Genomic DNA, 12,710 nt, shown 5'->3' with positions numbered 1-12,710 from the left:
GACATCTCCCTGCGCGTCGACACAAACTCGCACACTTAAAAGAGGACTTGACTTTGGCGGCGATCATTAGGCAGCGGTTGTGATGCTAATTTAGTCATAGATCATCATTATCCCGCCGCTCGCATATAACTGACGAGGCTTAAAGGATCCGATCATAAAATGTGCTGGAAGGTGTGTGTGTGTGCGTGTGTGAGGGTGTTATTCTCTCATTCTCACCCCGCTGGCGCCCTCTGCTGGACGGCCGCCTCCCCGGGCGGCACTCTGTTTCTGGGCACCGGCCAGCTGCTCCTTCAGCTTTTCCACTTCCCTCTGTGCCGTTTCCGCTCTCTGCATACAGATGGAGAGACACAGTTACGTGGATGCTCGATACGGACATTAACCATTGGGGGGGGGCGGCGATTATTTGAGGGGGTTCTCAAATAATCGCCCTCGATCCAAAATAGAAGGAGCAGAAAAAATAACAAAAAACAAAACAAAAACCTGAGCAGGTGCCCCGGCAGCGGAGAGAGAGCCACAGCTCCATTCTGCTGAGAAGGCTGTTTAGTCGTTACACCCCCACAACCCCCCAGCCCCTCACTCCCTCACTCCCCACCGCCCCGCAAAACTGTTTACCTGCTCTGTCACACCCAGTCTGCTAATTAATGATTCATTTTGAGAACATTTATCTAGGAGCTGCTGGCAGGGAAAGGAGCGAGAAGCAAGGGAGAGGAATTTGGGGAGGGGGGGGTAAAGAGTGTGAAAGAGGCAGTAGGTAGAAAGAGAGAGAGAGAGAGAGAGAGTGAGAGAGAGAGAGGAGTCAGTAAAAATAGAAGCAGGAGAGGCATCACTAAAATAGGATAGAAAGCAATCAAGGTGTCGAGGTAACCGAGAGCTCCCGACGTCGACCGGGACTCGGCGGCCCCCCTGTCCTGTCCCTCGCCGAGCGGAGCTGGCGCCACGCCCACCAACGCCTGCTCGGGCCCGCTCTCGCTAATCACGGGCTTGGAGGAAGAGGATGTAATGCGTGGGTGGGTGTGTGTGTGTGCGTGTGTGTGGGGATGGGTTCTCGGCTCAGGAAGCAGGGCGTCTCATTAAAGCCGCAAGCTTGATTACAGCAGGAGCGATTACCTTAACGAAGGTGCTTCTCAATCAAAAGAGGCGCCGGAGATTTTTTCTGGTGTCACGAGCTCAGGATTTTAGGGGGCCCCGAACGCACAAACTCACACAGAGGCAAGAGGATTGGATGCCGATCTTTTATTGTAGGAGATGCCGGGAGGGTCACAGCAGGCTGGAGACAGGATGAGCTAAACTACCAACGGGGATAAACTCAACCGGCCAGGGAAATGGAAAACTGCATCTTAAAGACCCCCGCGCCTCTCTGGTAGGAATAAGGAATCCCTCGAGCAAAGAAGGGAGGGGTGAGGCCTGGTGGCAGACAGGGGGCATTGTGACTTGTGGCGGCTGGTTCTGTGACTCACCTGGTTGGCCTTCTCTAGCTTGGTCGCGATGGCACCGACCTCCTCCGCCCTGCGACACAGAATGAAATGGATGGGATAGAGTCAGGGGTGAGGCGGGGTCAGGACACAACGTCGACACGTGACCAAGGCTCCGGGAGGGTTTTGCCCAGAACAAGAACAACACAATGAAACGAAACAAAGGTCCTCGCATGAATTTTAACTCATTAAGCAGCCTTCACATCAAGAATCAAGTCAAGTAGGGCGCCGGGTGATGGTTCAACAGAAATGTAGGTTATCCCAGTAGACGCCTAGCTGCGTGACTTGTATCCAGTATTATTATTATTATATTATCCAGTATTTACGCTTGTGATATTGATTGCAATCAATATCTAACGTCTAATTGAACAACTAAACAATGTGTATATTATTTTGGCTTCTCGCCGCTTGGAACTGGGTCAAAGTTCCAACGACGCTAAAGTCAACTGTCAGGCTATGCCACGCCATGGCAACGGAATCCATCGCTCCCCTACAGGAAGTGACAAGTTTAGAAGCGGTGGCGAGCACTTCGGCCCAGATCACGTGCGAGCAGCTTCAGCTTCATCACTCGGTCGAATCACTCTCCACCGCCTCTGCTCCAGGACCACAGGCGAAGCTGACCCGCCTGCCGCTTCCTACCCGGGGAACTCTTTGGGGATCAAACTCAACAACTTGCCTCCATACACCTAATAATCAGAGCGAAAGTCTTAATTTGAATAGAGGCTTGCCAAGATTATTCATGAGGTTTGTTTGAAGTTCAACAGTTTCCCTTCGCACACATGGGGCCCGGGTTTTCAAAAGGTAGAGGGGGATGAATTAACGAGGACGGTGTGATTTATTTAAATATGCACATAGGTTTCTGAGGCTCCAGGACAAAGAAATCCTTGCCGCTAAATTTATTCAAAAAGACAACACATTAGAGGCTCTAATTCATCCCCGCTGAACAGATTATTGTCAACCCTAACAACAGTGTCATTTTGCGTATGTTCGCCGCCTTCATCTCTCAAAGGTCTGCTGGATTACCTAAAACAACAATCCCAAACAACTTTCTTTTCTTTCTTTTGTGTCTCCACTCAAACACGAGGACAGGAAGACACATCATCACGTCAAAATACTCATATAATCCATGGTATTCATATTAAACACGGCTCCTCGGGACCTTCGGCGTCGGCGCCGCGCTTTCGGGGCCCAGAGGGTCCCCGGCCCATCTGTAAACCACTGCCCTGCCACCCGCAGAATGGTAACAGGTGTCAGCGCCCCGAGTTTAATGAACTTGTGCCGTACGGAAAATGTTTTGTATTGATTACCTGCACAGCCGCTCAGGCCGAGGCAGACAAATAGTCTTTCTTATCAACATTGAGGAAACAGTTGGTGAGAGTAATAGAGGTAGACCTGCTGTTGTGGGTGCTCAGACATGTGTGAAAGTGAGCGTGTGTGTGTGTGTGTGTGTGTGTGTGTGTGTGTGTGTGTGTGTGTGTGTGTGTGTGTGTGTGTGTGTGTGTGTGTGTGTTGTGGTAGTGGTGGGTGGTTCGGATCTGTGGGGGCCAGGGATCACTGGCTTAGCTACTGTCATCAAACTATACCGCCGTCCGCCCGGGACCGGACAAAGAGACACGCGCGCGTGCGAGCCACATAACATGGTCTTTTGAACTGTGGCTGCGCATGAAAGGTAGGGCCAAACTGAAAAGGCGCCCAGTCCAACAAAATGGATGGCGGCAGGCTCAGGAAACATCAGTTCAATTGCGCCATGGATTAAGCCTGGGAGAAAATCCATTAGCGGCGGCTCACTGTGCTCCGGAGCACAACCCAAACAAAGGAGTGTTTACTTTGAATGTCTATCGACATCCTTCATACAAGCTCAGATTCATTTCAGCCGTGCGGTGGATACATTGCGCTCAAAGACCAGGACAAGGTAGAGTGTTTTCTGAAGCAATCTTTAAATGGAGCAATTCTTCTTGAGGGCTGTCAAGGCCCAGCTGCTGGCGGAGGCAAACACAGACCTCTCTCATCGACCTGCATTAGCGGCTGAGTCACTCTCACTCTGCCTCTACAATGGCATTCCACTGTTCGGCGGCAGGACAAGGGGGTTTGTATATGAGAGAGAAGAGGGGTGTTTTACATTCGAAGCGCTGAAATGAGCGCCGCTGCAGAAGCCCGTTTTTTTTTTTCTCCCCCCTCTTTCTTTCTTGTGGAAGGTAACGGGAGATCTGACTGTTAAGTGCAGGGGAACAAGATGGGGAAGTGAACGTGCCAGGAGGGGTGGGGAGGATTAAAGACAGAGCCTTACTTGTTAGTCATCTCCTGGTTGTATTTACACCGCAGGTCCAGCAGCTCTGTCTGGGCAGTGTTCAGAGCTAGTGGAGGGAAGATAAAAAGGGGGAAGTGATACGTGAACCAACTTGAACTTTGACCTGAAAGCTACAATCCAGAATTGGTCCAACCAGATACAATTGTCCTGCTCGATGATATCGATTCAATGAAAATAAACTGTATGTAGGACCTTGAGATGTTGAGACGTGCCGTTAGTTCTAATATCAAAAGCTCAAACTAATGGGGCCCGAAATTTAACCAAATTTCATTAAATGACAACACTACACATAACATGCTTCTCCATTTGCCACTTGCTCCGTTCTGAGGGAAAGGTGGGAATAAAGTTCCGGATCCGACGCTTACATGAATGCAGGACTTTGTTCCTCTCCTCGGCCCCTGATAGCCTGTCGGCCAGACCGGCTCCTGTGTTCTCCTCCTCCCTGGGAGACAAGACCCCAGGTGAGTTGATTCATCACAAAGAACACACACGCACGCACGCAGCCACGCACACACGCACGCACGCAGACACAGACAAACACACACCTCTAGTACGGCTTGGGAAGAATACAATTCCTATTCTTCAAATGCATATTCATTGTAAATAATTGTAAACTACTGTAACATTGAACTTAATTTTAAGTTAAGAGCAAATAATTAAGAGAATATACAATATGGGTTAGTTAAACAAGTGAAAATAAGGACTTCTTCCTGCTCCTTTTCATTAAATTAATTAATTTTAGTGTTAAGAACTTGCAGAATGTTTTCTTTCATTTTTCATTTTTAATGGCTATTTATTGTGTTTCTTATCTATTGTTTCTTAAATGTCAGAATCAAATACAATCAATGAAAACAAGCAAGAAATACCAAAATAAATACCAAAAAAACTATATAAATAACAAAATAATCAATTCTGAGACTGAAGATGACCTACTCTAAACTGATATTACCTTTTCTAAACTCAACTAAACTAATATAAACTAAACTAAACCAAACTAAACTAAACTTAGCTAAACTAAGCTAAAACAATACAATAGGATATGATACAATATAATAAACAAACAAACAAACAAATAAATAAATAAACAAACAAACAAACAATCAAACAAAAAAATAAAATACATTTAATAAATTAAATTAAACAAACAAACAAACAAACAAACAAACAAACAAACAAACTAACAAATAAACAAATAAATAAATAAATAAATAAATAAATAAATAGACAAACAAACAAACAAACAAATAAAATAAAATAAAATAAAATAAAATAAAATAGTGTATAATACATTTGGATGGCTGAAGGTGATGAAAGGTGAACCCTGGAGGAAGCTAGTTGTGGATGGAGGCCACTCACCCGTCAGGCTGGTCCTGGTTGTTCCGCTGTGGAGACCCAGCGCCCCTGGGAGCCGGCGCGCTGTTGGGAGTCATGAGTGGGGCTGTGAGGCTGGATGAGGGGGCATCTACTACCACTGGCCCCAGCGCCGCGGCTCCCTCCTCCACGGGTGCTGCGTGATCCGAGTAGAAATGCGGCAGAAAGAATTTGTTTAAGACACGATCGGCAGACTGTCTGGCACCCACACATTCTTTTGCAACTAAAAAGGCCGTACAGTATGTTTTCAAGACTCTGCTGTGAAAGGCTCTGGCCTCTTCTCGACACGAGCTCTGCCGACGCACTCGACGCAGTACAACTGTCAACAAGGCCACATCTCCTCTTTAGATCTAAATCAAACCTTAAACCTTTTGTCCGGCGCATAATGCTATTTTACAACCCGGCAGTGTATGAACATAGTTTTGATTTAATTAATTTCCCTCACTTTCGCAAACTCTAGAGACTTGTAGGACAATGCAGGCGCCGACTTGTATCATCTTGTCATTGAACGCTCTAATCGAACCCACTAAAACTGCTCTGAGCTTGGAAAAATCCGGCGGCAGGACTGCTGACCTGTCTGTTCAAGGCACTCGAGGTGTTTCTTCCAGTGCTCGCTGATCTCTCGGACCAGGGCCTCGCTGTCAGGGCCCGAACTCTGCAGCTGCTGTAGCCGCTCCTCCAGGGTGTGTGTGGCCTCCAGCACGGGGGCTGGGTCTACGGGAAAAAACACACACACAAACACAATCTCTCAAAAAAGGGAAATAAATATAAAAATGTCACCGTCCTTTTTTTTTCCCAATAAAAACTCAAGATAGCTGTTTTTATTTTTTTATTTTGTAAATCTTCGCATGTTTTCTGTGAAGTACAATAAAAGTTTTTTTTCCCGTTTTTATTTTTTTCGTTCCGCATAGCAGTATCAACAGTGGCAGAGTATTCCACTGAGACGCGGTTCCAAAGAGTGACTCTTAAGACCCCCCCCCCCTCCCCCTCCGCAGCCGCCACGGGGAGCCTTTGAAAAGCTCACAGGCTGGACCCTAATGACACGAGTGCAGTGCCGTCCCTTCAAATCTACACAGATCGCATCTAATGAGTCTCCTCACATGATGATAAATAGAAACACAAAGAGACTGCAGTGGAAATATATTACAGACTTATGTCCCGAGCACACACCTAGGCAAAGTGTGGAAAAAGTCTTCTTGTGAAAAAAAAAAGGTGGAGGAGGGGGGCGGGGGTTAAAAAAAAGCAGGATTCTTTAACACAACAGAGGAGCTGTTTTGCAATGCATGCGCGGCGGCACGGGGCCCATGGGGCCAACTAGCAGGCTGTTTCTCAGCTAACAAGTCTCCTCTGTATCATTTGATCATTTAAATTATTATGCCAGGAATCCTCAGGAGGCGGCTCGGCACTCCACATCACAGGGCTGTTTTTAATCTTCCCCTTCCCTTTCTTCCCCTCCCGAAAAGTTCAACAGCTCAGAGAGAGAGGAGCTGCTCCTGTTGTGTACCTGCCTGCCGAACACCAAAGGAGGTGACTTCTAGTGCCAAAGCACAGAGAGGGAGGCTCAGGGGAGCCGCCTGACAAGGGGGGAGGGAGAGATGTGGAGCCACGCGCACACATGCACGCACGCGTGTACACATGCACACACGTGCGCGCGCACACACACACACACACACACACACACACACACACACACACCTTCAAAACTCTGAAAAAGAGGAGGAAAAACGCTGCTTTGCAGCACAAACTTTTCTCCCACGGCTTTCATCCACTCATCTTAGACTTGTGTGTGAAACCCAACCGGGTCCCTTCTTCTGTACGGGCACCGACTGAAGTGATTTTTCACAGGGAGTCGGAGCCGCGGACGTTTAAACTTTGCCAGACGCCACCGAGAGAATGCAAACTCTCAGCCAGAAGGCTAAATAAGTGTTTGTCAGATTTCCAAAATGTGCAATTTGTTGAAATACTGGCCATGAGTTGCATTTTGCCATATCTGAATTTTCATCAGAAACCAAAACATTTTGGGCTAGTTAATTGATTGAACTCTTTTAGTGGCCTTCTTCCCAGGACTGTACACTGTATACGGCGTTCATGGTTACAGCAAACGCAGAGATGTTGCATCAGTCACGAGGGACATCACCATTAAGAGCACAGCGCTTCCAAGACAAACAGGATGACTTAAAGCACTGCCATCCCATCGACCTACTGTCACAGAAATCACTTTATCAGCCTCTTTCCCATATATATCCTTTCAACTTTCCATGATCAAAGGACAGAGATTATAGTAAGGGATCTCTCACGAATGGACAAGGTGGGATTATCAATCGGTAGCTGGGGAGCATAGGAGAGGCAAATTTAAAGTGAAGGGATAAAAACTTAAAAGCTGTATACAAAAACGAACCCCACCCCGTCAAGAGTGGAGCGATGGGGTTTTACTCTCCGAGGGCCGGGGATTGAGGGAGAGTCTAGGAAAGAGTGCTGATAACTACGGAGAGAGGGGCCGGCTAATTGACGGCGCTGATAGTGCGGCGCTGGGAAGACGCTAACCAGGCCAGCTGCAACAGTGAATTCAGGAATCAAAATAGAACAGAGAGGAAAGGTAGAGGCTGAAACGAGAGCGTGTCGGCTCACCTGGAGACGCTCCCAGCCAGACGACACGGGCTGTGCTGGCAGCGCCCACACGGAGTCCCGTCACCAAACCATCTCCAAGCTACGAAATTAAAAAGTCTGCAGCTTATCTCAACTTTGATGCCTATTTGACGTCCTGTCCGGGCATCACAGGACGTTTGATACGCTGAGATACAGAAAACCGCGAGCCTTCCTGCACCCTCCGCACCGTGTCTGCACTATGCTGATTTCAGTGATTACCTCCTTCCTCTCAGGCTGATGGTTGCCGATTTCAGCACTCGGCAACCATCAGCGTTGATTCTGGTTGAGTAAAAACCCTTCGTACTCTTTGACTGTCAGAACTCAGGATTCAGACCCAAGCGCAGACACGCAGAGGTAGAGTTGAATGCATCAAAATCAGACCTTTTATGTAGGGGAGCCAGGAGCAGGTTTGCGGCAGAGGGAAAGGACCAACTAAACTACCTCCACTGATAAACCACCGGCTGGCTAATGGCAGCTGAACCTATAAGAGAAGGATCCAACCCACTGACCGAGGGAAACTTAAATATGAAAAGGCAGCTTAAATACCCCTGGGATGCCCTTTGTGATGCCATACCTTTGTGATGGGAATGGGGTAGGGGCTAGGGACAGGCTGGATGGGGTTGTCCTGGTGGCAGGACTGAAGCAAACGGGGAGAGCTGTGACACTTGCCCTCTACGGCACATTGGCCATTGCTCCCCTTTAATGTATCATATCTGCCTGTAAACACATTCATCACATGAATCGGATCAAGGGCGTTCTAAAAATATCGGGAGTCTATCCGCGATGAGAAGCGGCCGGCCATGGAGGGGTTTGAGCCATTAGTTCCCAGTGTATTACACTGGACTGGTCTGAGTACCGGCGCTTGTCTCTGCGCCTAGCAAGGAGCAAGTGTGGTGTTTTTGTGTTTGTGGCAACTCCATCCACTTTGATACTGAGTTTCATCACTTCTGGCTGGGAGATAGCAAAGGCTGCGTGCCACCCCGTAGACACTGTGCACTCCTTCAAAGGCCACTGGCTGCAGTCTTGCCGCTGTTGCTCATCTCCGAGCAGTGGGGCGGTGCCCCAGTTGAGCGGCCGGTCCAGGAAGGAGGAGAGCCCCTCCCCTGGGTCAGGTTGGTGGTGGTGGAGGCATTGGGGAGGTGTGGACGGCACAGAGGCAGGGCTTAGGACGCAAGTGTAGGTGGGGTGGGTCGGGGTGGGGGGCGAGGGGGACGAGGTGGGGGGGGGGGGGGGGGTTAGAGACAAGCAGGTGTGTCGAGGCGGTGTGTCTTGGCCCTGTCAGCGATACACCATCATTAGGCGGCGTGGGCTCAGCAGGGTGCACCATTACGTCTCCCTGGGCCCTGTGTAATTACGCGCTGACATAATTAACCCAGCAAGCCCATTAGCCCAGCGCTGGCTGGCTGGAGAAGGAGAGAGACGCACAGAGAGGAAAAAAAAAAAAAAAAACACTATAATTATTTGTTGTGCGCATGTTAATGAGGCCAGCTGTGTTCCCATCATACAACACGAACAAATTAATTTACAAGGCTGTGCTTCAAGGTTTTTTTTTCCTTTTTCATTTCATTCAAAACAGTCTTGTTTTTTTCCCTCTGAGTGGACTTCAAGGTCCATAAACACTCTGCTGCAACAAACAGCAAAACTGCTGTAATATTGTTGTCAGGGACCAAAAAAACTAGGCTAACAAAGTCCGTAGTTTCACCTTCAGAGAGGCGACGCAGAGAGCGCTGAGGTGCACGGGATGGACAGTCTAATATGTATTTTATTAGCCGCAGATTAGTTTGTCAAAAGCATCGCAATCCTCGCCAAACAGATCCATATTCGCCACGACTTGTCTGGTTGGGTTGCTCTTGAAATCGACGAACACTTGATATTCGGAGAGCAAGCCCAAAGTCTCTAGCTTCACCTTGATGTGGAAAAAGGAGTGGGAAAAAAAGATATAAATAAATAAAAAAATAAAAAAAAAACAGAAAAATACAGAGAGCAGAAAGTGGAGTGGGGGGAAAAAAGACTGTGGGAAACGGTGGCTTTCATGTGTGAACAAAACAAAGCTGAAACAGAAAAAAAAACCCCGCTTTTTAACCTGTTCTTTTGTTTCAGGCCTTTGTCTGACAGACTGAAGGACGCGTTGAAAGAAAAAACATCCTCGGAGGGCACGCTTTCACGACGCTCGATTAAAGGCCTGGGCGACCGGAATTAACCGAGGATGTTGCGGGAGAAGAGAAAAGGTGACGGTGATATTCGGGGCGTGCTTCGTTCGCGGAATAAAACAACGACGACGATGACAGCAACAATGAGCGATCAGTCCGCGCGTCACTGCAGTTGAAGGGACTGTGAAGGCTGGCGGCCGACGGGTGAGCCACGACACGGCGATCAAGCTCCATGCTTTTTACCCTCGCGAGCCAGCACATCAGCTGTTGGGCTTGAGCACACACACACACACACACACACACACACACACACACACACACACACACACACACACACACACACACACACACACACACACACACACACACACACACACACACATTCCAGCACAGATGCCTGCTCTCCTTTATGAGCACACTCACTCCCAGTCCCTCTGGGGTTTGTGCTGCTCCGCGGGGATCAGTTGGAGAGGCCCAGGCTCTTTTATGAACATAATGCATTATTAAGCACCTCAAACATCTCCTGGGCCTTTGTTTATTACTGCTCTTATTAATCACTCGTGCATAATTTGGTCCCACCCAGAGAGCTTTCATTTTCCATCAGCCCTCTTTATACCTTCTCATTTCTGACAGAACGCCACAAACACGCACATGTGTACACAGACACACACACACACACACACACACACACACACACACACACACACACACACACACACACACACACACACACACACACACACACACACCCATGTTCCTAAACTCTCCTCCCCTGACTGGAGGTGGGCGGCTGCGCCAGGAGAATAAAGCCGCCCCGCAGGTCTCTCTCTCTGGTGGCTGCTTATTGATATAGGGGGCTGAAAAGGAACGAGGAGAAAAATAAAAAAAATTCCTCCTTTCTGCATTTAAATGGGGTGTGGAGCCATCACAGCAGTCCTGCTCTGATCGTGAGCGTGGAGGGCTCAAGTCTGCCGCCCCACACGAGAAGGAATTTCCCTACTCACTGCTCTCCGCAGTTACCCGTGGCCGTCACCGGCGGGCGCTGTTACTACTGTTACCAGTGCTTTTCTTTTTTTGCTACTGAGCGAGCTCACCTCAAGACCTGCTGTAGGCCCAAACGCCACACACACACACACACACACACACACACACACACACACACACCACACACACACACACACACACTTTGAGTGGTGTATTCAGATCTGCATCTTCACACACTTCTGAGCTCCCCCTGCTCAGATGAAAGAAGCGACGTTCTGAAGGAGCAAGGGAACGGGAGCAGTGTAGGGTGGATCCTGGCGGATGACTGTCTGTGTGTGTGAGCGTGCGTGCGTGCATGCTTGTGTGTGTGTGCTTAGAGGAGACAAGGAAAGGCAAACACCTGGAGCGTCAGTCTCAGGGCTACGCCCTTGGCGACAGGGCCTCACTCCTGCTCACAGAGGCGGCAACAAACGCCGAAGTTCAAACACCTCCCTGACACAGTCACAGACAACAAACGCACACACATACACACACACACACAGGAACACACACACACACACACACACAGGAACACACACACACACAATAAGGCACAGAAGACACGGGCTCAGACACACATTGCAGGGGTGAGGAGGGTTTGAAACGGAGGCGGTGAAGGTGAGTGTAAGCGAGGTGCGTCTTGGGAGGAAATTCAAAACAAAATAATACTTTCAGTGCAGTTTTTCTTCCTCTACTCAGTGATCAGGAGCTGTTTATCTGCCCCGATCAAAAAGCCATGCAGAGGTGAGATAAACATTGTTAGAGAAACGCCATTAACAGGTGTGACTTTTATTTTCTTATTTTTGCCGTCAAGGGCAAACTAAAAAATAGAGTGCTAATGAAAACACACAGCGCTGCCTGATTGACATGCGGGGCCCAGGAACAAATAAAAAGCTATTAACGCTGTCCATTTAAAATCAGTTCGTAATTTCGTCTCCAGCCGTCGAACGGGAGAACTCGACTTTCTTTCTGTGCTGGAGTTTCCTGGACCACGATGATAACAACGGACATGGGACTCAGATGTGAACTGATGCATTATTAGTATTCCGTGGCGAAGGCAACAGGCAGGATAACTGATATGTGACCGGATGTTAATGATGGCCGGACACAACAGGTCACATATTAAGCTGGCAACTTCCCCCCCGTGTTCTCAGCTCACATTCATTAGCTCGGCCGGTGGCCCGCGCCGATTGCCGATTGGACCGTGCGGGAACACACACACGCGCACAAGCGTGCCGAGAGGCTCTTCTCAAAGCGAAATAATAAGTGAGGGAAAATGTGCTGAGATGAATAGTAATAACTGCATTAAGATTAACGAGCACGGCGTGTAAAGAATAATTGCATCTGTCAATGAATTAAAAATACATGAGCTGTGGCATTTGTTGAGGGGTGAGTGGGGGTGTGGATTGTTGTTTGTGTCTTGAGGGGAGGGGAGGGGGGGTGCAAGGTGGGCTGAAAAAAGAAAAGAACGAACTTGGGGCCACAGCCAAATACCTGTCCTCCGGTGTTCCTGGAGTACCATTCCAACAGAGGAGGGATGGTGTGTGTGTGTGTGGGGGGGGGCGTGGGTGGGGGGTGTTGACCTTGGATCACACTGCAAAGAGTGTGCCCCCCCCCCCACACACACACACACGGCAGGTCCGGTAAGAGAACGTCACTAGTTTCGGAAAGCACTGTGTTTTCACCCCCATTGGTTTCACCCGCTAACAGATTTCCTTTATGATATGGTGAGGAACCTCC

At 48.7% G+C, this 12,710-nt stretch overlaps 1 protein-coding gene across 1 annotated transcript in view; it reads right to left on the bottom strand.

Moving 5' to 3' along the window:
• The window catches only part of cux2b (cut-like homeobox 2b), a gene marked incomplete at both ends in the record, with an annotated part of 81,526 nt that overhangs the window by 7,860 nt on the left and 60,956 nt on the right, over positions 1-12,710 (bottom strand). The window contains 6 exons of the mRNA XM_080004301.1: positions 217-327; positions 1,458-1,506; positions 3,760-3,826; positions 4,146-4,222; positions 5,137-5,287; positions 5,725-5,865. Of these exons, the coding sequence (XP_079860427.1) occupies positions 217-327; positions 1,458-1,506; positions 3,760-3,826; positions 4,146-4,222; positions 5,137-5,287; positions 5,725-5,865 (596 nt within the window). The remainder of the gene's footprint in view (positions 1-216; positions 328-1,457; positions 1,507-3,759; positions 3,827-4,145; positions 4,223-5,136; positions 5,288-5,724; positions 5,866-12,710) is intronic.

This window comes from Zeus faber (assembly GCF_960531495.2).
Source record: "Zeus faber genome assembly, chromosome: 7".
Taxonomy (NCBI): Eukaryota; Metazoa; Chordata; class Actinopteri; order Zeiformes; family Zeidae; genus Zeus; species Zeus faber.
Note: the sequence above shows the minus strand (reverse complement) of the source record. Positions and strands in the feature narration are given on the sequence as shown.